This window comes from Prinia subflava, chromosome 29, assembly GCF_021018805.1.
Source record: "Prinia subflava isolate CZ2003 ecotype Zambia chromosome 29, Cam_Psub_1.2, whole genome shotgun sequence".
NCBI lineage: Eukaryota > Metazoa > Chordata > Aves > Passeriformes > Cisticolidae > Prinia > Prinia subflava.
The window spans coordinates 518,328-543,405 of NC_086275.1; the positions used below are offsets into that span (position 1 = coordinate 518,328).

Genomic DNA, 25,078 nt, shown 5'->3' on the forward strand with positions numbered 1-25,078 from the left:
TTCCAAACCTATTTTAAGACTCAGAGTGGTTAAGCACAGGAACATGAAAGATTTCTGCTCATTAAAAAAAACCAGATTCTGAGGCTGGGATCTGAAAGTTACTCAGAAATAAAAAATGCCAGGAACAAAACTCTCTTTTCACACAGCAATACCAGCACATAGAGTTTCTCATCGCATTGAGAGGGTGGAACAAATTCTTGTGGTTTTGTGGCACACAAACACAATGTATTTGTGAAATTTCCAATAGGAAAACTTCCTCTGGGTGATTAGAGCTCATTTAAACTCACTCCCTCTTCTTAATTAAAGCACTGGGGCACATCTGGTACAAGCTGAGCTCGCTACTGCTCAGAGAAAAATCAAGTTTGACTCTTTAATGTGCTTTTAAAATAAAGCTGTGGATTCATTTCTTTGAGCAGGAAGCTCCTCCTGCAGGACAATCTGAAATCCCTGCAGTGCCTGGGACACTGCTGAGGTGACTCCTGTTGGGATTTAGGACAGGAGAGCTCCTTCCCTTGGCCTTGGAGCAATTCCTCCTGTGGGGCAGCTCCTGGCACGGTGACATCGTGACCTGTGCCAGGCTCTGGTGTCACCCACCCTCCCTGAGCCCAGGGACCCCCACAGACACCCCCAGCCCCGTTCATCCCTCAGTCCTGCCCCGTCCAGGGCGCAGGTCTGTCCTCAGCAGGGACACTGCTGAGGTGACTCCTGTTGGGATTTAGGACACGAGAGCTCCTTCCCTTGGCCTTAGAGCAATTCCTCCTGTGGGGCAGCTCCTGGCACGGTGACATCGTGACCTGTGCCAGGCCCTGGTGTCACCCACACCCTCCCTGAGCCCAGGGACCCCCACAGACCCCACAGACACCCCCAGCCCATTCCATCGTCAGTTCTGCCCCATCCAGGGCACAGGTCTGTCCCCACCAGGGACACTGCTGAGGTGACTCCTGGCAGGATTTAGGACAGGAGAGCTCCTTCCCTTGGCCTTGGAGCAATTCCTCCTGTGGGGCAGCTCCTGGCACGGTGACATCGTGACCCGTGCCAGGCTCTGCTGTCACCCGCCCTCCCTGAGCCCAGGGACCCCCACAGACCCCACAGACACCCCCAGCCCTCAGTTCTGCCCTGTCCAGGGCGCTCAGGGCTCAGGTCTGTCCTCACCAGGGACACTGCTGAGGTGACTCCTGGCAGGATTTAGGACAGGAGAGCTCCTTCCCTTGGCCTTGGAGCAATTCCTCCTATGGGGCAGCTCCTGGCACGGTGACACTGTGACCTGTGCCAGGCCCTGGTGTCACCCACACCCTCCCTGAGCCCAGGGACCCCCCCAGCCCATTCCATCCCTCAGTCCTGCCCCGTCCTGGGCGCAGGTCTGTCCTCAGCAGGGACAAACCCCAGCCCCGGGCAGGACTCACCACGTAGAGCCGGTGCCAGATCCCGGCCCACTCGCGCAGCGTCGCCGTCAGCTCCTGGCCCAGGGGCAGCTCGCTGGGGATCACCGTCTCGTGCTGCCTGCAGGAGAGCAGGGAGAAAATCAGGAATTTCCACACTCAGGGCTCAAACTCCATGGAAAACACTCCTTTTTTTTGTGGGGTTTTTTTTTTTTTTGATAAATATATAAATGGAAATTCCAGAGGGGCTGATTTGGTTCACTCACACATGATGTCAAGACCCTTAAGCTGTTCTCAACACACACATCCACGTTCATCATCCATTTTTAATGCAAAATGCTCCAAGCTCCTTTCACTCCTCTTATTCCCAGTGGATCCATTCCAAACTCAGCATAAAGAGGCAGAAATTAAATCTGGGAGAGCCCCCACTCATAATGGCAACAGTTACTTGAAAATAAAGAGTTTAAAAAAAAAGTGTTTTATAAAGTTCCTTCCTTTGCAGCCTCACTTAACGAGCACAGAGGCAGCTGGAGGAATCCAAGGAGGAGTCATTTCCTCCAGTGTTTTCCAGGACAGGAAGGGATCCATGCTCCTGCTGAGCCCTTGGCTACCACCAGGAGCCTGTTTTGACTTGGACGAGTCCCCAGAGGAGCTGGACTGGTCCAGCAGAGCTTCCCCAGTTCTGCAAATCAGAATTCAAATTCTGCTGCCCCTACTCGAGGCTGCTCTGCTCTGTCAGCACTCTGAAAAATGGAATTATGCAGCTTGTGACAACCCTGGGCTTGTGACAACCACAGCTGCCTGCATTGGTTATTTGGGGGTTTAAATGGAATTAAATTCCCCGGGTTTTGTCACCAAAGAAGTGCCAACCTACCCTCGGTCCTTCACGATGGCCTCTTTTAAATGGATGTAGGTTTCTGGGAAAATGCCCTAAAAATAAAGGGAGAAGTGGAATAAATCCATGCTACTGTGGGATAGGATGTGACCAGAAGATATTTAACAAAAAACAGGGGAAAGGAATAAGAAATGTCCCAGTATGGCAGGAAAAAGGACAGGGAGGAGCAGCAGGTTCCATCCTCAGAGAAGCTGATTCCTTGTTTTACTCTAGGAACCCTCATCTTCCTGCAGGAAATGCTGGAAATTCCTGAAAACTCTCAGTCATTGACACAAAATATTCCTGGAGTCCTCTGCCAGGCCACCCTGTGCTCCCTGGAAAAGCTCCCACCACCAGCATCTGCAGAAACTCCCAATTTTTTGTTGTTACAGAGAAATCTGGAAACGCTGGGATCCTTTCCTGTCCCTTTTTCCCTCCTCTTTGCCCCTAAAATAGAACCTAAAAAATAAATAAAAGCAGAGGCTGTGGGGGATGTTAGCACAGGAGAGGTGCCAGCACTCCTGGGGGATCCCAGAGCTCCAGGCAGCCTCCAGCTCCAGCTCCAGCAATTGTAATTTCTGGAATATTTTCCAGCCAAAACTTTGATATTCCCATTAAATAGAACCAATGCTGGATGTGCACAAGTCCCAGAGCATCACAGTGAAGAAATAAACTCATGTATGGACATGGGAACTTTGGAATTCTGGAATTTCCAGTTGCATTCCTCACGCTTCCACTGGAGGAATTCCCAACCCAATTTGGAATTCCCAAATTTCAGCTCAAGGTCAATGATTTCTGTCCCTGAGGACAGGACACCGTGGCCAGGAGTCCTGCCTGACGTTAATACAAGAATTACAGGAGTTTTCAGCACCAGATGGGGCCTGGCAAGGTGTGAAATTAAAATTGGGGTCACCCAAAAGTGGGTTTGTACCTTCTTGGATTTATTCCGGAGCGTGTATCCTCGGTACCAGCCTGGCAAAGCAAACACAGGTATTCATATTTAATTATTTCCTGCTGACAGCAATTAAATCCAAATTGCAATTCTCACCACCTCTCCACAACACCAATTTATTGATTTGGGATCCAGTCGTGGGAAGAGAGCTCTGTTTGCAGGAGCTGAGCTCCACAGCCCAGGCACAAATCCTGTCAGTCTCACCTCGGTGAGATGTAAAAATTGTTTAAAAAATGTCAGAAGCACTAATTGTGCTGCCCAGGCCCCAGGAGCAGATGTCCCTGAGAGAACAGCTCTCCTCTCCTCAGCACCTGGGGTTTAACCAGGATTTCCATGGAATGGGGTGGCTTGGGAGGGACATTAAAGCCCCTCCGAGGAGATTATGTCCAGCATCAAGAAGCCAAAGGGGTTTAAGGGAATAATCAGGCAAAGAAGAGAGGAGGGGAGGCTGCTTCCTTTGGGTTTGCTTTTAAATATTTTTTGGTGGTTTTATTGTTGGTCCCCCCCCACATTCCTATGTTTATTTATCCATAAAGAACCATGGATCTGATACTCCTCAACCACAAATTCGAGTTTAGAATGGTTTCATTTGTATTTTACTGAGGATTTTTATGTGCATGTGGTTGTATTCCCATTCATTTATTTTCTGAAGTGCAGTTTTGTGCCCTTTCTCCAGCAATGGGGAGGTGCCTCCACCTCAAAAACTCCAAATATTCCAGCAATAAGTTTGGAGGAAAGAAGAAACTCCATTTCTTTCCACAGGAGGAAAACAAGATTATCCATTGCTGATGGATATCCATTGCCATGGATGAAGTCCTGGATTAGGGATGAGAAGATTTAGGTTCTATTTTTATCTAAATTCTCATTAATTGAAGGGGAAAGCACAAATTACCCAAGGTGGGAGACAGAGCTCACGGAATTTACCAGGAGGGATTTTGATCCCATCTGACACATTCAGCCCTTGGACAGCACAACTTCCTCCTGGTTCAGAGGGCCCCCGGCCTTCCCCCCATTCCTGTCAAATATTTTGCAATTATTGCATAAAAGCACGTTGGGCCTTTGATTGTGCAAAGCTGTTTCTGCAAGCACCTCGTGCAACTTCTGTCAGAATTCTGCTCCCACCTTCAGTGACTTTATCCATCCCTTTAACAGGAACATCAATGTTTGGGCAGTGGGCAATTTATTATGTGATTTCTCCTTTAAAAAACACCCAAAATCTGCTTAAATCATCAGAGCAATGAAGTGTTTGAGTGATGGGCTAAAAATAGAGGAAGATTTTGCAGTTGATGATAAATTTCAGACTGAAAAACAAAATTAAGCAGAGTTGCCAAGAAATGGCAACTGAAAGTTTGGGGTCGTTATTTCATTGGGTTTTTTTTTTTTAATGAATTAAGTCCTCAATTTCACCCTTCATTAGGTGGATTTTGTGCAGCATGGAATAGAAAAATCTAAGGCCAAATCTAATTTGTCACCACGGAGGCCAGCACTGGGGTGGTGACAAAGCTGTCCCCAGTGACGCAAGGCCAGGTCACGTGTGGGACCACAAGGTCCCTGTTCCTCCTCCTGTCCTGTCCCTGGGTTTGCTTCACCCTCCCCAGGGTTCGTGAAAACCAGCAAAAAATTCAAGGTGAACTCCTCAGGGGTGACTGAAACCAGCAACAAATTCAAGGTGAACTCAGGGGTGACTGAAACCAGCAACAAATTCAAGGTGAACTTAGGGGTGACTGAAACCAGCAACAAATTCAAGGTGAACTCAGGGGTGACTGAAACCAGCAACAAATTCAAGGTGAACTTAGGGGTGACTGAAACCAGCAACAAATTCAAGGTAAAATCCTCAGGGGTGACTGAAACCAGCAAAAAATTCAAGGTGAACTCAGGGGTGACTGAAACCAGCAACAAATTCAGGGTAAATTCTCAGGGGTGACTGAAACCAGTAACAAATTCAGGGTAAACTCAGGGGTGACTGAAACCAGCAACAAATTCAAGGTGAACTCAGGGGTGACTGAAACCAGTAACAAATTCAGGGTAAACTCAGGGGTGACTGAAACCAGCAACAAATTCAAGGTAAACTCTGGGGTGACTGAAACCAGTAACAAATTCAGGGTAAATTCTCAGGGGTGACTGAAACCAGCAACAAATTCAAGGTGAACTTCTCCTTCTCCTCCTCCTCCTCAGCAGAACCTGCCAGGGGTCACGGCGTGACCTTCCACCCACCGCACGGCCTTTCCCACAAATATTGCAATTAAAAATTATAAATCCCGCAGATTAGGAGAGATCCCCCCTCGGCAGCAAAGCGTCCTCAGAGCTCCCTGCTCAAGGCCAGGCTGGAGCAGCCTGAAAATCCTGGAGGCTGCGAATTTCCCTTCTCTGCTCGGGCCCCTGGAGGAGCTCGCGCTGCTCCTGCTGCGTCCTCTCATCGGGGCAAGGAGGAATCTCGGATCAGGATTTTATTTCCCTTCCTCTCTTCTGCAGGCAGAGAGAGGAGGGGAAATAAAACCCAACTCTGCAGAGTGGGAGCTGGAATAAAACCAGGATCTGCAGAGGGTTTGGATGGGTTTGGTTCAAAGGGAAAGGGATGCGAGAAAATGACGGCCTGCGGAGCGGCCTGTGCTGTGGGGAGGGGACCCAAAAATGACTCCCAGGGCATCTCCAACCCCAAAAATTACTCACAGGGAGTCAATCCCAACCCCAAAAATGACTCCCGGGGTATCTTCCAACCCCAAAAATGACTCCCAGGGCATCTCCAACTCCAAAAATTATTCCAGAGGGCATCTTCCAACCCCAAAAATGAATTCACAGGACATGTCCAACCCCAAAAATGAATTCACAGGGCATCTCTAACCCCAAAAATGACTCCCAGGGCATCTCCTGACCCCAAAAATGACTCCCAGGGCATCTCCTGACCCAAAAATGACTCCAGAGGGCATCTCCTGACCCAAAAATGACTCCAGAGGGCATCTCCAGCCTTTCCTCCCACGGGCCCCGCCCTGGTCCCATGGAAACTTTTCCTGAGTGGAGCCTTGTGTGTCCAGATAAGAGCAGAGATTAGAGGAACAAAACCCGTTTTTATCAGCCGAGAAGGAGCAGAAAAAGCCTCTTGTGAGAACTTTTATCCTCAAAAACCAGACCCACAGAGAGCTGGGAATGCAGCTGAGAGCTGATATCCCAAAAAAAATAAAGAAATAAAAAAACCTCCACAACACAATTTATGTACTCGTTCCCTATTCCTGTCTCTGTCGAGTTGATTCCAATAAACAGGGGTTAAACAATGACAAAAAAATTAAAAATAGAGAGAAAGAAGTAAATCCCCCCAAATTCTGGGATGTACAAGACGCCTCCTTTTCCTCAGAGTATTTTCCTCCCTTTCCCTGTGTGTTTTTGCAGAACCAGGTCATAAATCAGTGATTTCCACTGGGATATTTCTCTTTTTCCCCTCTCCCCCCACCACTAAAACACACATAAAAAACATTAAAAATAGGATAAAAATATTAAAACCACGACAGAACCTGCCAGGATTGGGAGCTGCTCCAGAGGATGGAAAAGGAACAATGGGCTGAGAAGAAAATTGCTAAAAAAGCAAATTTTTAGCAATTCCAACAGCTCCCAGCACTGACGCTGGGCACGGAATCTTCCCTCAAATCGATGCTGCTGGTGAAAATAATTGGATTTATATTTTTAACCTTTGAGTTTTGGAGGGAAGCAGCGGCCAGAGCACTCCTTAAAGTGATTAAATGGCTCTGTTCCAGTCTTGATAGTGAAAGCTTTGTCAAAGAGGCAAATTTGAAACATTCAAAGGTCATTTTAATCTTTAAAATAAGAATTTTGGGGGGTTTTTTGTGGTTTGCATTAAGGTGTGATGAAAAATGTCCCAGCAAAGGGCTGGGAGAAAGAGACTAAAAAGGGCACGGGAGCTCCGAGAGTGGAGAATTTTAAGAACATTTAATGCCAGTTTATGATATTACAGCTCAAAACAACATTAATTATGAATTAATCATAATTAATGATTCTCTCTTCCTTCTTTTTGTCATTCATTCAGATCAAAAATTAACTCAAGGTAAAAGCTAGGGGTTTTTTTAAATTATTATTCTTATTTTCCAGCAGGATCAGTTTATCCCATGAGCACAGGAGGCAAAGCGAAGAGGTGTGGGGTGAACACAGCGGTGTTTTTCTGAATTAAATTAAAAAAAATAAACTAATTTGAATTAAAAAAAACAGATTTAAATGTTCCTTTCTCTTTTAGTGCTGCCTTGAGGTATTGGTGAAACCTCACCTCGATAAACTCAGCACAGGATGAGAAATCCTCTGCATTTCTGCATTTTTAACACCATTTTAAAAATTAAGTGACCACAGCAACCAAAGCTGAGCTCTGGGGCGTGGCAGAAGTGGAAAAGGCGGATTTAAATTTGAAAAATATCCTGAATTTGTTCAATTTTCCCTTTCAAACCCCCCCGGGAGCTGCTCCTACCTTCGTACATCTCCAGGATGTGAACGGTGTCCCCAACCTGCAGCGACAGCTCCACGTCCTGAGCGGCCTCGTAGTTGTAGATGGCTGAAAAATGGGGAGAAAAAAGGGAAAAATGGGGTTGGGAAGGGGCTCTGCAAAGGCAGGGGGGGTTTGGGAAAGGAGGGAAGGGATGGAGTCACCCTGGGGGTGGAATAAACTGGGAAAGGACATCGGGGGTTTAATTCCAGATTTTGTCGTGAGGAAATGGTATTGACAACACTGGGGTCTGTTAATGATATTAACTGCATCATAATTATTAATAATTTATTATTATTTACATATTATTACATATTATTTCCACAGAATTACGGGAATTTTGTTGCATTTCTGCCCCTAAAAGAGCTGCTCCCACCTCCCTCTCCACATCAGGGGCTGTAAATCAGGATTTTAAAGCTGATGCTGAGCTGGGTGTGCTGCTCAGACACCTCAAAGAGCCCAGAATTGGCCCAGGAGTCAAAATTCCGTGCACATCCTAACAGGAAAATCTGGAAAATATTCACAGCTAAAGCTGAAGTGAATGGGAGGAGTGGAATGGGTTGGGTTGGGAGGGATTTAAATCCCACCAGTGCCACCCCTGCCATGGGCAGGGACACCTTCAGTGATCCCAGGGTGCTCCAACCTGACCCTGGGCACTGCCAGGGATGCAGGGGCAGCCACAGCAAAGCTGGGAATTCCAGCCCAGCCCCTCCTCACACTCCCAGCCAGGAATTCCTTCCCAAAATCCCATCAAAATTTCCCCATTCCCTGGGTCCTGTCCCTCCATCCCTTGTCCCAGCCCCTCTCCAGCTCTCCTGGAGCCCCTTTAGGAGGCTCTGAGCTCTCCCTGGAGCTTTCCCTTCTCCAGTGAACATTCCCAGCTCTCCCAGCACCCAGAGGGGCTCCAGCCCTGGAGCACCCCCAATTCCCCAGGTCCCAGGGCTGTCACACCCACCTATCCCCACATTTCCCATTTTTTGGGTTTTTTCCTGGGATGATCACTCCTTATCCAAATTCCAGGCTGCATTTTTCTACCAGGCAGAGGTGGGTGGGAACACAGAGCGAATTCAGCCCCAGGAGCAGCAGGGAGGACAAAGCCCTTCCCTTCCCAAAGGTCACAGCAGCCACAAGGCAGAACCAAACCCCTTCCCCTGCCCCACCAGGCAGGTTTCACATCCCAACACTGCATTTACAACCTGCAGCAACTCCCACATCAAAAAAACCACCAAAAAAATAAAAAAATAATAATTAAAAAAAATAAAATAAAAAAATAAATAAATAAAATAAAAAAAAAAGAAGCCAATTTCATCCTTGCCTCTCCAGGCTGAGCCAGAACAGAGGGGTCACTGTCTGCAACCTCCTCCCTCGTGGTCATGTACGAGATTATAAAGGACAAATTGCTGGAATATTTTCCCTGGGAAATGTCCCTGCTGCTGCCAGGGGACATTTCCTGCTGCTGTCCCCATCCCCTCTGCAGGATCCGTGCTGCTGAGCCCCCTCCCTGACCTCTGTCCCCCTTGAAAGGAGAAGGAAAAACATCACTAATGTAAAAAAATAAAACCCATTTTGATTAAATCCTGACAGAGCAGCGAGAAAGGAAGGAGGAGAAATAGAAATAATGCAGAGACTTTTGTATTCAAATTCGCAGCAGTATCTGAAGTTTTTTTGCTCCGAGCTAAACTTCAGCTGGGATTTTTGCCCTTTGAAATTCACTTCAGAGCCTTGATCCTGCTCCTTTTATCATCCCAGATGAAAAGCAGCGCTGAAATTGAGAGAATTTAATCCAAATAAAGAGGTGGAGGCGGAAAACACGAGCCTGGCTTTGTTCAGGGGTGGTTTCTTGGAGTGTCTGGTGGTGTTTGCTTTAGTGCTCCACGCTGGTGGAAAGGTGAGGAATGTGTGAGCCCGGGGAATCCACCAGGATGGGAAAGGGCAGCAGATAATTCCACCAGCAGTTGGGTTTATGGCCCAGCCAGGGCCAGGAGGGGAAGATAAGGAACAATTTTCATGCTCTGGGGCAGAGGGTCACTCCTCAGAGCTGAAACACGAATTATTTCTTTTTTTAGTTTTTTTTGTTTGAAGCAGAAAGAGCAGCCTGACATCTAAATCTTATTTATGCCTCTCTCAGTTGGGCAGGAACCGGGATTATCCAGTAATGTGGATTATTCCCCTGCGAGATCCATCCTCCCTGAGCTGGCTCTGAACCCCCCCTGCCCCAAACCACCCCAAAATGGGGCCTGGGATGGTCCCCAGTGCCAAAATCCAGCCAAAAAATACCCCAAAAACCCAAAAAACCAATGGCTTTATTTAAAAAACCAAAGAACTGCTCAAAGAATTAATTCTTCAGAGGAACAAAGCCTTTTTGATGTCTGCAGCAAGAAAACAGGCTGGTAACTTCCCAGGAATTTGTGTCTGACAAGCGGAGAGAGGCATAATTGAGATTTACATGTCAGGCTACTGCTTCTGCTTCAAAAAAACACCAAAAAAAGGCAATCCGTGGTTCAACAGTGGGGAATAAAGACATTCAGTCACTGGTAGGAAAGAATTCCCACTCCTGGGTGGGGGTTCAGATCGATTCCCGAAGTTGTGGGTGAGTTCTGAGCATTTGGGGTGTCACTAATCCGGATTTATGGGGATTGTGGAGCTGGAAATGCCCTCAGTGACAGCACAGCCCAACCTCTGAGGAGCTGCAGGCAAGGAGAGGAGTTTAAGGTCCTTTCCAAGCCCCAAATCCCTGGAATTCCGTGGGTTTGTGACTTCCAGCACCTCGTGCCCTCCCTGCTCCAGGCTGACCTCACACAATGAACACACTCAGTATTTTTAAAGTGGGTTATCTCAAAAATGAGCATTAAATCAGCTGAGAAATGACATCAGCTGCCTCTGCAGGAGGGTGGGACGTGACCTTTCCAATCTGGATGTTGTAACTGTTGGGTTTCCATTCACTCCCTCCTTTGGGAACCAGGAGAAAAGCAGGAAGAGCCTCTGCCCTCCAGAGGCTTCCAACATTTCCAACCTCAACCCTGCCAGGACCCAAACCCAAAGAGGAGACCCCTGCTCACCTGCCAAGGACAAGGAATTGATGCACTCTCCATCAAAATGTGAAAGGTTTTCTCTGGAGAATGGATTGTCTTGGAGTGGGACAAGGAATTAGTGCACACTCAATCAAAATCTGAAAGATTTCCCTGATTTCCTCTGGAGAATGGATTCTCTTGGAGTGGGACAAGGAACTGATGCACATTTGATGAAAATCTGAAATATTTCCCCAATTTCCTCTGGAGAATGGATTATCCTGGAGCAGGACAAGGAATTGATGCACATTTGATCAAAATCTGAAATATTTCCCTGATTTCCTCTGGATAATGGATTATCTTGGGAGTGGGACAAGGAATTGATGCACATTTGATGAAAATCTGAAATATTTCCCCAATTTCCTCTGGATAATGGATTATCCTGGAGCAGGACAAGGAATTGATGCACATTTGATCAAAATCTGAAATATTTCCCTGATTTCCTCTGGAGAATGGATTATCCTGGAGAGGGACAGGCAAGCCACGAGAGGTTTTGCAGATTTTTTCCTGCCCAAAGAGCCCAGATGAAGGTGACCCCCAGCCCTGGAGCAGGGAAGGGCTCCAGCCATGCCCTCATCACCTCCGGGCTGCCTCACTCCCCACCAGGGGCTGCATCACGTCCTGGTTTAATCTCCTAAAGCCTGGATTGATTCAGGAAAAACCCCATGGGAATGGGGAGCTTTCCCAAGGGATGATCCCATGGGATGATCCCGGGGGCTTTTATGGCTTTAAAGGCCCCCAAACCCACAGGAGCTCCACAGCAGCGCTCTGGGGCAGGGGCAAATGAGTCTGGATTTTAATTAGAGCTCCTCAGATCCCAATCAGGCGAACTGAGACTCAGAACAGCTGAGATATCCTGATTGTAAGGGGAAAAAACAGAGATAAAATCCGTATTTTCACATCAGAATCCCCATCAGTCACCCTCACCTCAAATATCTGCTGCAAAGCATTCACACCGCGCTATCTGTGCAAAAATCCAGAATATTCCGTTCTCAGAGTGCACCTGAACTGCACACAGGACACAGACACACCCCAAACACCCAGCACTGGGCACCAGCACTGGTTTCACCCCAGCACAAACTGGTTTGTCCCTGGGTGTCCTCGGGGTGGAAGGAGCCAAACTTCAGCTGCTCTGCCCCTCACAGACACTCTGGTTTATTTTCACCCCACACACAAACCTTTTGTTGTGCCTTTTTCTCCATTTCCTTCATTATTTTCACTCCGAAGGGCCCTTGGGGGTTTTAGGCTGAGATAAGGAATTAAATCCACACGAGCTGTCTCAGCTCCTGTCTGGAGTGAGAGGGAGCCAGAGCAGGAATAAAGAGGAGCCAACCTGCTCCTGAATTTACAGCACCCAACCAGATCCAGGCTTTGATTTCAGGATAAAAAAAAACCAAAAAAACAACCAAAACACCCAGCCCTGCCATTCCAGTCCCCTTGGAACAGCAGGAAATGTTCCCCTCTGCAGAGAGCTGGACAAACAGCCCGGCCTCTCCTCACTCTCTGAAAGTTTTATCAGGTTTTCTGAGCATGGAGCTCGGAAAGGTTTGGGAGATGATCCTGGGGGTCTCCTCCCATCCGGGATTCCCTGGTCCTGCCCTTCCCCAGGCTGGGGTTTGGGGTTCCTGCTCCCAGTGAGAGCAGCACCTCCCTAAAGATGAAAAAGAGAGAGAAATAACCAAGCTCAGCCTAAGCTCATCCAGGTTTTAGGGTGTTCTGGGTCTGGGGATCCCTGCCAGGTTAAAGGTGCTGATGTTAATTCAGCTTTGCTCTGCCTCTTTGGGATCCCAGCACCAACAGCCAGCCTGGAGGATCAGGATTCCCCCCAAAAATTGCATTTAAATATTGAAAATCATCACCCTGACTCCATGGGATTGTTCCAATCTCACCACAGAATAAACAGTAATAAATAATTTTTATTTTTGCCGCTGGTTCCCGAGGGGGCAGAGCCTGGTTTGGGTCCAGCCCAGCCTGCTGGCACCACTGCAACCCCACACACCTCCAATATTGTGGTGTCCTTTGTTCCTCTGGACAAAGAGACTGAAGAGGACACAAAGCCACTCCTGGGGCTGTGCCCTCCACAGGTTTTACCCCACAGTGGCACAAATCTGATTTAATAACTGCACACCCCTACCAGGGCTCTGACATCCAATTCCACAAAAGCAACCTCTGATTTTATTTCCATTTTTAAGGCCTGTGAGGATGCACTGTTTCTTTACAACACCCACACAACTGCAACGGGATTTTACCAAGTCTGTCTGTAATTACCTTTTTTCCTCCGAGCTAAAAGTTCAATTTGTGCTTGGATACTTTGAGTACAGAAAAAAAAAAACAACTTTTCCAACGAAATTTTCAGGCAGATTAGTAAAAGCAAGACCCCACCACTCCACAAATTGGAGTGCTCAGCTCGTTCCCAACTTGAAAGCGTGTGACACTTGCAAAAGAATTAATTGAAATTGCTGTCCCAGTTCTCACTGGGCAAAACATCAAAGCAGGAGCAGGAAAAGCTGGGAATGGCACGGCCCAGAGCTGGGAGTGCTCTGCTGTTTGCAGGTTCCAGGGGCAGCAGCTGGGGCACAGAGAAATGCAAATTCCAAGGAATTTTCCTCTTGTCACCCACCCCAGAAATGGGGGGACAGGATTAAAATGAGGAGCAGGAAGCAAAAAGCCAAATGAGAATATTGATGCCTTTGTTGCCAGGAAAAATAAAGGATAAACTGCTCCAAAATTTGCAGTTTTAATTAAACTGCCTGGGATGCCAGGAGAGGAGGAATTAACCACAGAAGCCTCCCCTGCTTTCCTCCTTTACATCAAACTCCATCCCTCTGCAGCTTGAAGCCCCCATGGCGTTGTCAGAGATGGAAAATGGAATTGCTGCTGCAAGAATCAGGTGAAAGCAGCTGAAAAAAGCAAAAATAAAAAAAGCATTTTTCCAGAACCAACTGCCCATGACACTCTGAGCCACTCTGGGAACTTCAGAGCCGAAGCCATAAATGGTTTTATGGCCATGGAGGATCAAAGTTCCAGAGTTCCCAAGAGCAGGAATTATTATCTCCACTGCACCTTAATGAACTTTAGGCTCAGCACCTCCCAGGACGAGGGGATTGCACCAACACCTCCCAAAAATTCAGTGTCAGCAGGCAAAGAACCCTCCCTGCTGGGCATCCCCTGCCAGGGAAGGAATCCTTTAAATGCTGCTCCAGGGAGAGAACAGCCCGTGCTGCACCCAAATAAAATCATTTTTTATCATCTCAGCCCATGCTTCAACTCAAACCCTGCAACATCATCACTCTGGGAAGGCACCCACGCGCTGCCAGCCCAAAAAAATGGCTGGAAATTTGAATTTCTGGGCTGCCCCCAAACGCACTGCAGGATTTCAGGCAGGATTTCATGCACTGGACCTGAGGCACCCCCTCAGCTCCAGCAGCAAGGGGGAAATGAGTTTATGGCTTTGGGCTGACGGGGTTTGAAGCTTGGTCGTGCTTGTGTCTTTAATCCCCTGGCAGAAATAGGGCTTTTTTTTTTTCTTTTTTTCCCCAAAATCCAACCTAAATCCCCCCAGCACAGCTCCAGGGCAGTGGAATCCCCCCAGCCCTCCCAGTGCATCCAGGTGCGAGCCACCAAAATACAAATTATTCTGCTTTTCGCACCTCAGAGCTCTCCCAACCCAACCTGAGTTAATAATTCCTGTTTTGGGAGCTCAGATTTGTGTATTCACCGAACAATTGGTGCATTTTCACCCGCACAAGGATGAGCAAACACTTCACATCCTGTTGGTTCAGAGGTGCCACAGGGAGCCTGATCCATCCCCTGAAACCACTCCTGGATTTTTGCAAATCTCCAGCAGAAAGGGAGCAGGAAAAGGGATCTGGTTGCTTGTTCCTAATGGATTTATCAGAGTAATTTAGGATCCCGCAGGCTCCATTAGCACAAAGTGAGGAAAAGCTGCAGGGCAGGGACAGAATTGCTTTTACAGCCCAGCCCGCGAGTTAAAGGCAAATCCAGGACAGTGCCAGCAGAAAAAGAAAGGGACTGCACGATTGGTTCCTCATGCCCTAAGTTAATAACTGGAAAACAAACAGACAATAAAAGTTAAAAACCTTGGGAATTCATTAAGGGAATGACTGAAGCAAAGGAGGAGAAATCACCAAAAAGAAGAGAAGACAGGCCCTGGATAAAAAATGGATTTAAAAAAACATAGAAAGGACTGTGGAAGCAAAAAGCAGCACAGAGCAGAGATTTCTGACTGGAAAGAGTCTTGGGGAAAGGATTTCTGCGAAGGATTTCTCCTTTTTTGAGAGACACACGTGAGCAGAACAGGCTGATTTGTTCAGTGTGGCCCCAAAAGTGACCAGCTCCCCAAAAAGATGATTTTTTAAAATCCTGTGGGGCAAGGAGGCTCTGCCAGACGCTGCTGCTCGGGGAGGGGACGCTGCCCCTGAGCTGCCCCAGGGGTTCTGTCCCTCCCCAAACCCCTTCTGGCACTTGGGGGGAATTCAGGGCCAGGGAGGAGCCGTGAGCTGTTTGTCTCTCATGTTGCCCCCCTGCAAACGCTGCAATCCCAGCTCTGCCCCCAAACTCTGCCCTCTGTGGGGAGGGGAGTGCTGGCCATGGTTGTGTCTTCAATGTCCTGGCAGAAATAGGACTTTTTATTTTTCCCCTTAAAAACAATACTTGAGAGAAATGTCCTACAGTGCGAGCTGAAAGGCAAAAAATGTAGATTTTCAATTAAGGTTTGCAGGTGGGAGGCTCAGGACAGAAGAAACCCAGCAAATCCATTTGACCTCAAAATCCACGGAGCTGTGAAACAAAACCCAGGCCAGAAACCCTCCTGAAGGGCAGAATGAGGCAGGTGAATCACTGCTGACTCCCTGGAATTCCCCCCCTCACTGCCAGGACTTCCAGGGTCGAGTTTTAGATAAATCCAGGTGGTTCTACAGCAGTTTCCAAAGCACAGATCACTCTAGAGGGAGATAAATTTGGGTGTTCTTTTGCAGAATCCCAGAATATTTCAGGGTGGAAGGGACCTGTGGAGCTCACCAGGGAGGGTCAGGTGAGACAGGAACCCCCCAGGTGGGTTTGGGATGTCAGGGAAGGAGATTCCTGATGAATCCACGCTCCAGGAGCTCTCCCAGGGCTCTGCCACCTCCATGGCAAAAGCTCTTCCTCGTGGGGAGGTGGAACTTGGTGTTTTATTTTATTGCCATCACTGGGAAGGGTCTGGCACCATCCTGGCACCCTCTGGAGATGTTTATTTGGATTGCTGAGAGCCCCTCAGCCTTTTCCTCCCTTTCTGGACAGAATTTGTGTTTTTGCACTCCACGCCTGGCTGGGATTTGTCAGCACCCCACACAGCCCGGGACATTTTTCCCCTTGGTACAAAAGTTCAGACCTCGCTCTCAGCCCCTCCAAAACAACCCCAAACCCTCAGGCCGAGCCCTCAGGATGCACTCACAGATAAGAAAACTTATCCAGTCTGCAAACAGCAAATTGACAAAATCACAGAGCAAGAGAGTCGCCTAAATAATTCTGGCACTGCCCAAATCATTCTGGCACTGCCCAAATCACAATTCTGGCACTGCCCAAATCACAATTCTGGCACTGCCCAAATCACAATTCTGGCACTGCCTGTGGATCAACCTCATCAATCCTGGCTGCAAATAAAACCTCAGAGCTGCAGCAGGACAGTCCCCATGTCACCTGGGGGGGAAAAAAGCGCGCTTTTTTCACCCATCTGATCAGCCAGCAGTCACAGGGTGCGTCCCACCACGTGTTTTTTGGGTGCATACACGCAGGAAGAGGCATTTTTTCCTCTCCACCCCTCTTACTCACAGGCCAGTGCCCTTTCCTGGGACAGGAGCTGTCACAGGGAGCAGCTGCCTGTGGAAAACTCACCCCGGAAGGTAATAAATCAAAAAAAGGGAAGCCGGAGGAGCGCCTGTGATTCATCTGCTGCCCAAGGCCATCCTGAACCCTGCAACAACTCAAAGGTGAGCTCAGGGAACGCCGGCACAGCCAATCAAGGGTTATTCCAGTCTGGAAATCACTTTGGGAATCAATCACCCCGGCAGGGCACGGGTTATTCCAGTTTGGAAATCACTTTGGGAATCAATCACCCCGGCAGGGCACGGGTTATTCCAGTTTGGAAATCACTTTGGGAATCAATCACCCCGGCAGGGCACGGGTTATTCCAGTCTGGAAATCACTTTGGGAATCAGAAATGCCCAGCAGGCCCTGCACACACAATTCCAGGGATAAACAGAGCAAGAAGCAAAGTTCAGGGTGGCAGCGCCCCACGCCCTGCCGGTTACCTGGAGGAAGCAGATAAGGTGTGAAATGTCCCTGCAGAGCCGCTCTGAGCTCACCCAGCTCGTGAAAATCACACAGGATGGGGTTTGTCACCCCAAATCCCCGGCCTGGACACCCCCACGGGGGCTGGGGGGATGAAGGCTTTGCTGGCACGGAATTTGTGATTTTTTTGTCACTTGGAGGAGTTCGCTGCCAGGGGCACAGAGGGAACTCTGAGTAACAGGAATTATCAAAAGCTCTCTGTGTCATCAGCGGGTTCCTGCCAAGTCCTCCCTGCCCACTTCTCACCACCGACCTCAAAATCGCGGGTTTAAAACTCTCAAGCAGAGCGGAATTTTATCAGCGGCACCTTCTCTGTTCCTGTCAGAGGCCACAGCCCAGGCACTCAGCAAAACCCTTCCGAACCGAGCACAGGACGAGGCGCAGTCACAGTCCTCAAAGTCCTCAAAAGTCCTGAAGGACCTCAGAGCTGATCCAGCTTCACTCCTGACACCTTCCTCTGTCCCACGCTGCTCCAAGCCCTGCCTGGGGCACTTCCAGTCCAGCTTTCCCCACCCCTCACCCTAAACCGAGATTTCCAGCCCTCACTCTGCCCATGACTCCCTCCCTGTCCTTTTCCAGCCACACTTTCCTCCAGCCACACCAGCAGAGGGATTTTTTTTTTTTCTGCCGTGTCAGAGCTTTTTTTTTTTTTTTTACATTTTGCCGGGCAGGGAAAATGATAAAAGTCAGCCCCGAACTTTGAGGGATTCCGGGAAGGAACTGGCGAATTGATGGATCCAGGGAGCGGGAACTGCCGGAGCTGCGAGAGGAAGGGATGGGGGGACCCCAAAAGGGATGGGAGGACCCCGAAAGGGATGGGGGGACCCCGAAAGGGATGGAGGGAGAGAGGGCACGAAACTGCTGGAGGAGAGGAGAGAGGAGAGAGGAGAGAGGGGAGAGGGGAGAGGGGAGAGGGGAGAGGGGAGAGGGGAGAGGGGAGAGAGGAGAGAGGAGAGCGCAGAGCTCCGGGGCATCCCGGCTGGCACTCACTCACTCACCGACCCCGTACTTCTCGCGTTTGGTGGGGATCCAGCGGGCCATGCCGGCGGGTTCGGGGGTCCCGGAGGGTTCGGGGGTCCCGGGGGGGTTCGGGGGTCCCGGGGGGGTTCGGGGTCCGCTCAGCGCCGCCCCTCGCCCGCCGTAGCCCCGCGCTGCAGCCGCGGGCCGGGCACCCCGGGCTGCTCTGCCATGCTCCGCTCCCGGCTCCGCTCCCGGCTCCCAAACTCGATCCCAAACTCGATCCCAAACTCGATCCCAAACTCGGTCCCAAACTCGGTCCCAAACTCGATCCCAAACTCGGTCCCAAACTCGGTCCCAAACTCGGTCCCAAACTCGGTCCCAAACTCGGTCCCAAACTCGGTCCCAAACTCGGTCCAGAAGCTCCCGGCACACGCCCAGCTCCGCAGCTCCCCCGGCGCGCCGAGCGCAGCAGAGGGAGGGGAGAGGAGGAGGGAGAGGAGGAGGAGCTGGAGGAAGAACATGAGGAGGAGGAGGAGGAGGAGGAAGAAGAGGAGGAGGCGGCTCTGCCCGCCCCGCCGGCATCACCTGCCCCGCACGGCCCCGCCCCGGCCCCGGGACACGGCCGGGACCGGAGCTGGGACAGAGCCCGGCCCGGGGGCCGGAGCTGCTGCGGGAGAGGCTGGGAGAGGGGAAAGGGCTGGGAGTGGGGAAAGATTGGATTTTGGGGAAGGTTGGGATCAGGGAAAGACTGGGAGAGGGGAAAGGGTGGGAACAGGGAAAGGTTGGATTTGGGGGAAAGTTGGGCATCAGGGAAAGGTTGAGATCAGGGAAATATTTGGATCAGGGAAAGGCTGGGAGCAGGGAAAGGTTGGGGATCAGGGAAATGTTGGGATCAGGTTCAGGTTGGATTTTGGGAAAGGTTCTTCCCCCAGAGGTGCTGGCACTGCCCAGGCTCCCCAGGGAATGGGCACAGCCCCGGGGCTGCCACAGCTCCGGGATGGTTTGGACACCACTCCAGGGATGCCCAGGGGGGATTTTGGGATGTCTGTGCAGGGCCAGGAGCCGGATCAGTGATCCCTGGGGTCCCTCCCAGCCCAGGACATTCCAGGATCCCATGGAATGGTTTGGGTTGGAAGGACCTCAATGCCCACCTCACCCCAACCCCTCCCCGGGCAGCTCCGAGGCTGCCAGGCTGCTCAAGTCACTCATTAATGGCTGGGAAAACAGCGAGGTTACGGGAAAAGCACTCCAGGCATGCTGGAAATGCTCCCAGGGCTGCAGGGACTGCATGTTCCAGAGCACTCCCAGCCCCACTCCAGAGCGGAGGAGCTCCAGGAGAGGAATCCTGCAGGGGACAGGGCTGAGGAACCTGCTGACATCTGGGGCCAGATCACTAAAAAAGAAAAGTTTTCATGGAGACACCGAGCTTTTTTCAATTCCTCCTGAATTCTGGCCGCCAATTCTCCGCTCGGGGTGGAACTGACAGCCCAGACCCCGATTTCACTGCGAGATATTTGATTTTTAGATAAGCTGCCTGAGCCGTGCCGGTGTTTTTCCAGCCCAGGTGAGACGAATTCTTGGCAGCAAATGAAAACCAGAGCAAAGCATGAAAGGCAGGCAAGTAGCAACTGGAGTGGCTGGTTTTACCCAAGTGGGGGAGCTTGGGGAATGCTCCACCGAATATCAGGATCTGCAAAAGGCAGGAAGCGAGCTCAGCCCTCACTGAAAGGTGGATTATTTCAGAAAATCGTTTATTTCATTTTTTTTTTTATCAAAAAATCCATGTTTTCCTTCTCATTTTCTCTGTTGCTGCACAGGGCCATGGATGGGGAGCCTGTTTTTCTCTGATAAATGATTAAATTCTAATTGAGGCTACAGCAGAAATTAACTCTCAGCCACATCCAACCCCTGATTCTGAGCTCATGGGGAGAGTTTGGGTGGCTGAGGTTCACCACAATTTTAGGGCTCTAAAAAACGTCCTGTTACTCATGAAAGAGCAGCACATTTGCAAAAGGCTGCAAAAGTAGAACCTTTCTCTAAATTTCTAAATGTCCCTAAACTCCTAAATGTGGAGTTAAAGCCATTAAAAATGAGCCCCGTCCTAACAGACCTCTCTGAAATCCTTTCCTCCTTTTTTTTTTCTTTGTGGCACAAATGGAGTTTAAGGAGTGGAATTCTGGTGCCCTCCTGTGTCCAAATCCAAATTACAGCGGGTAAATGTCACTAAAAGGGTGGGAATAGAAATGAAAAAAAAAGGTTTCTTTGCTGGGATAACGCTTAAGAACTCTCCTGGATCAGTCTGGTTCCTCTCAAACTGAGTTCTGTGCATGTAAAAAACCAAAGAGGGTCTGTGAATAAACCAGTTTGTATTTTAGTGAGAGAAAGGACATGGAAACAGGAGGGGAAAAAATAAAATAATGAAGCAAATAAAAAACTCGTCCAACAAAAGCCATCTGTTCATTAATGTAATAAATCAGTCCCTCCAGAAGATGAATTCTTATCAGGTCTGATAAGAATTGAACTCTTAATTTTCAATCCCCAGCAGAAACCACACAGAAAAAGCAGCAGAGTGGGGCAGATAATTAAATATGCAAATACCCCAGAAAAAGGAGAAGGCAGTGGGGTTTACCCACCTGCCTGGACGTGTTTTATCATGGAACAATATTTGAGATATAATCTGACAATCCCATTGCCCAGATGTGTTCTGGCTGAATATTCCACTGCACATTTTGTTACCTGATCTTCTGATAATGTTGATTTTGTCCCTTGGTGTGCGTTGCCCTCTTGGCACTTCATTTTGGGTGTCAGGGGTATTCTTAAATATTTTTTCAGCAGAACCACTCTTAACCTGCCACCAGCTCCCCTGGCTCCAGCCAGGCTGTGAGAAAGGGCAGAGTTCATTGATTAAACTGAATTTCCAGGCACCACAACCCAGCCAAGGTGACACAAACTTGTTCCCATCTGCAGCTGGACATGGGAGAGAAAAATCCGTGTTTCTTCCAGGGAATAAACGATTTATTTCCATCCCTGCAGGAAGGTGAAACGCTCTGAAATGGGTTTGCAGGAGGCAGAAACCTTGCAGCAGTGCAGGAGTGCTGTGGGTTTGGCTGTTCTCTGCCTGTTCCTCGGCTGGAAACGGGATTTGTGCTCCTGGAAAAGTTGTTGGTTTTGTGTAAAACTGCCCAAAATCGCAGGATTCGGACAGGAGGTTTCCTGGGGGACAGATCTGGGAAGGTGTTTTGGGTGCTTAATGAGGCTGAAAGGTTCCCTGGTAAGGATTCAAAAGTGCCTCAGATTCCTACTGAGAGGAACCCAGGAGCAGGCGAAATTTCCCAGGGATGGCCCAGATTTTGGGTTTGTGCATCAGAGGTTTTTAACAAAGACCTGGCTCTGCTCCTCCCCAGCGCTCCCAGCTCAAACCCAGGAGCTGCAGCCACCAAAATGCCTGGGCTGGAGGATGTGAATATTTCTAGGAAATTAAAAGAGTGAACAAGCTTGGCAGAAAGGGACTTTCAGTATTTGATTACAAAATGTTTGGAGATAATGAGCTCTGTCACCCTTTCCTGTCCTTTCCTTTCCTTTTCCTTTCCTGTTCCTTTCCTTCCTTTCCTCTTCCTTTCCTTCCTGTCCGTTCCTTTCCTTTCCTTTCCGTGACCTTTTCCTTGTCCTTTCCTTTCCTGTGCCTTTCCGGGGTTCCTTTCCTTTTCCGGTCCGTTGCCTTGCCGTTCCTGGTCCTCTCCTCGCCGCTCCGCTCCTCTCCGCTCGCGCTCCGCTCCTCTCGCGCTCTCCTCTCCTCTCCTCTCCTCTCCCTCTCCTCTCCTCTCCTCTCCTCTCCTCTCCTCTCCTCTCCTCTCCTCTCCTCTCCTCTCCTCTCCTCTCCTCTCCTCTCCTCTCCTCTCCTCTCCTCTCCTCTCCTCTCCTCTCCTCTCCTCTCCTCTCCTCTCCTCTCCTCTCCTCTCCTCTCCTCTCCTCCCCTCCCCTCCCCTCCCCTCCCCTTCCCAAACCTTCCCTTCCCTTCCCTTCCCTTCCCTTCCCTTCCCTTCCCTTCCCTTCCCTTCCCTTCCCTTCCCTTCCCTTCCCTTCCCTTCCCTTCCCTTCCCTTCCCTTCCCTTCCCTTCCCTTCCCTTCCCTTCCCTTCCCTTCCCTTCCCTTCCCTTCCCTTCCCTTCCCTTCTCTTCCCTTTCCAGGAATTGCTAATAAAATACTGAATTTCTGTGCTTCTGCGGGCCTTCTCCTGTTCTTCTGTTCCATTCACCTTGGGAATTAAACTGGATTTATAATAATTTCATTTCCTGATGGAAGAACAAACTCTGCTGTTGTGGCGTTTCTCGCCCGCTTGGGGGAGGAATTTCCCTGGAAAAACAAAAGGCTGAAACATGAAGGAAAAGATGAGGGAGTTCCTAATTTCTGCACAGCGAGCTGGGCTGGGTTTGGGTTTAGCACCCAGGACAAAAGGAGCTGAGATGATGTTTGGGTTAATAAGATGAAATTTCAGTGAAATTTTTTGCCGTCTTAGGCAGAAACTCTGCTTTTTTACACCACTGTGAATCCAGGTGGGATTTTTCCATCCCCCCTCCTCATTCCTGCTCCTCTGTGCCCTCCACCAGAACCAGAACTGCCCCAAACCCGGGGGTGCCACCAGAATTCCCAGCCCTGAATTCACATTTTCCCTTCCTGTGCCGGTAATTCTGCCCCTCCCTCCCCTCCCAGCTCCCGGGGAAGGTTAAAAGGAGAAAGTTCTGGCAGGATTTTCATTAATTACCCCTGGCTAATTCCGAAGTGCCGGTGCTGTCCATCCATCACTGCTGGGCCCCGGCTATTGATTATTTTATATTTAATGCAGCTCTTGCATCTTTAATGCTCCTTCCCGAAAGTGTCCTCAGCTGGGGGGGCTGTGGTCGGATTGAATCAACATTTCCAAGGCTGGAAATGAGCTCCCAATAATTCCTGGGATGTGTCTGGAGCAGATGGCGATCAATGAGCCCCTTTTAAAAACAGCAGTAATTTTTATTTTAGGGGTTTTTTTCTCCTCCTGCACTCCATGGGGAACTTTGGATCAGCAACCCATCCCATGGAGAGGTTTGGATCACCAACCCATCCCATGGAGAGGTTTGGATCACAAAACCATCCCATGGAGATCTTTAGATCACCAAAAGCTTTGGATCACCAACCCTCACAGTCCAGCCCAGCCCAGCCCAGCCCGACCCAGCCCAGCCCGGCCTGGCCCGGCCCGGCCCAGCCCAGCCCAGCCCAGCCCAGCCCAGCCCAGCCCAGCGCAGCCCGGCCCAGGCCAGCCCAGCCCGGCCCGGCCCAGCCCAGCCCAGCCCAGCCCAGCTGCCACTGCAGCTGTGAAGGCACAACACCCATTTCCCAAACCATTTCTGTCCTAATCCTCTCAAAGCTGCTTCTCAGCACTTTTACAGTCCAGCACCTCTCGTGACCACACATCAAATGAGCGGAAGGGACTCGTTAAAAGTGCAGGGGGAGCTCAGCAGCCCAAAAATCCCCTTGGAAGTGCCAGATCCAGCAGGAAGCGCTTGGTGAGGGCGTGAAGCGCTCTCAGGGCAGTGCTGGGGGTGCTGGGACCCCTGCCCGGCCCCTCTTTGTGCCCAGCAGCCCCTCTGAGCCCCCCAAACTCAGCAGCAGGGACAGCGCCCCGGGCTGGTGCCACCAAGGCTGGGGGATGCTCTGGGGGGGATCCCCGCCCTTCCCGGGCTCGTTTTTGTTTCACATGGAGGGCTCTGAGCGTGACATCATTAATGACATTAATTGTCATTAATGGGGAGGGTTGAGGAGGCAGCAGAGCCCTCACTGCAGCAGAGACTGCAGCAAGTGGCTGGGCACACCCAGTTAGAGATGCAGCACGTCCCTCCTGCTGCCCTTCAGCTCTGCTGCATCCCCCTGCTGCAATGCTGGCAGCAAACCCACGGCTTAACTCTTTCCAGGGCAAACTGCCTCAAAATAAATGGGGGAAAAAAGCAGAAAAATGCAGGGTTTGAGCCAGAAATTCCAGATGGGGGGGTCTGTGTTGGCTGTAACTGCCCCTCCCCTCCAAACAGAGTTTTAATAAGTGTTTATGTGCTGTGGGCATGGAAAGGAAGGGTTTGTTTGTTGTTTTTCTCTCCTTGCTGCCTGCCTGGGAATCCGAGTTCTGGATCCTCCCTGCAAAGCTCCTCTACAAGGCAGGGATGACTCTGCAATTTCCCCAAGCCCAGCTGGTTTATCTGGTAAACTGAGGCACGGGCTCCACTCTAATTCTCTCTCAGACCCTGATTTTGGTGAAATATTCGCTGTTTGTGAATCCAGCTCTGCGTCAGAAAAGACTTTTGGCTGGGAGGGTGAAGCGAAAGTGGAACTTTGCTGAAGTTAATCAGAGAAACATCTCCTAAAGGAACGCTTTTGACTTTTAATTTTGCAGCTGACCTGAATTTCTTTCCAGGATAAGAATCTGTGTCAGATCACCAGATAAATCCATCTATTCCACACAGATGTTCCACTTGGATTGCTGCTGCTCCTTGGATAAATCCCAGTGCCAGGATCTCAGGGCAGGACATTCTGCAGTCCTCTATTTTTGATCTGTCGGTGCAAGAGGAGCTGCCAGAGCCCAAAAATGAGAGAAACCCCCGAGGCCAGAGGAGATTTGAGCCTGGGAAGAGCCAGAGCAGCGTTTTCCTCTCTCCCCTGTGAAGGGCAGCGCGGATCTCAGCGAGCTCTGGGATTTATCGGTGCCTCTGCAGCAGGGCCGGGAGGATGCACTGCAGAGCCAGCCTGGAAAAAGAGGGGGAAAAACCGGGGGAGAGGCAGGGCAGGGGGAGGGAAGGGTAGAACATCCCCAGTGAGGGAGGGAAGGAGCCAAAAAAACACCCTGGGAAGGGGCAGGAGTGACCCTGAGCCCTCCAGAGCGAGGCAGGCGCAGGGTGCAGCAAGCTGGGCTCTGGTGAGTTCACAGCAGCTCCTGGAGCTCCAGCGATGCCTGAAGGTTTAAATTCACTTTTTTTTCACATTCTGTGCTGC

The 25,078-nt window shown here is 49.9% G+C and overlaps 1 protein-coding gene across 1 annotated transcript in view; it reads right to left on the reverse strand.

Moving 5' to 3' along the window:
• Positions 1–18,421, reverse strand: part of DOCK5 (dedicator of cytokinesis 5) — a 65,412-nt gene extending 46,991 nt beyond the window's left edge. Inside the window, exons 1-5 of the mRNA XM_063420147.1 lie at positions 18,103–18,421; positions 7,671–7,754; positions 3,185–3,225; positions 2,254–2,309; positions 1,404–1,500 (exon numbers count right to left, since the gene is read on the reverse strand). Coding sequence (XP_063276217.1) covers positions 1,404–1,500; positions 2,254–2,309; positions 3,185–3,225; positions 7,671–7,754; positions 18,103–18,145 — 321 coding nt within the window. The 5' untranslated portion in view covers positions 18,146–18,421. The remainder of the gene's footprint in view (positions 1–1,403; positions 1,501–2,253; positions 2,310–3,184; positions 3,226–7,670; positions 7,755–18,102) is intronic.
• Positions 18,422–25,078: the final 6,657 nt, after the last annotated feature.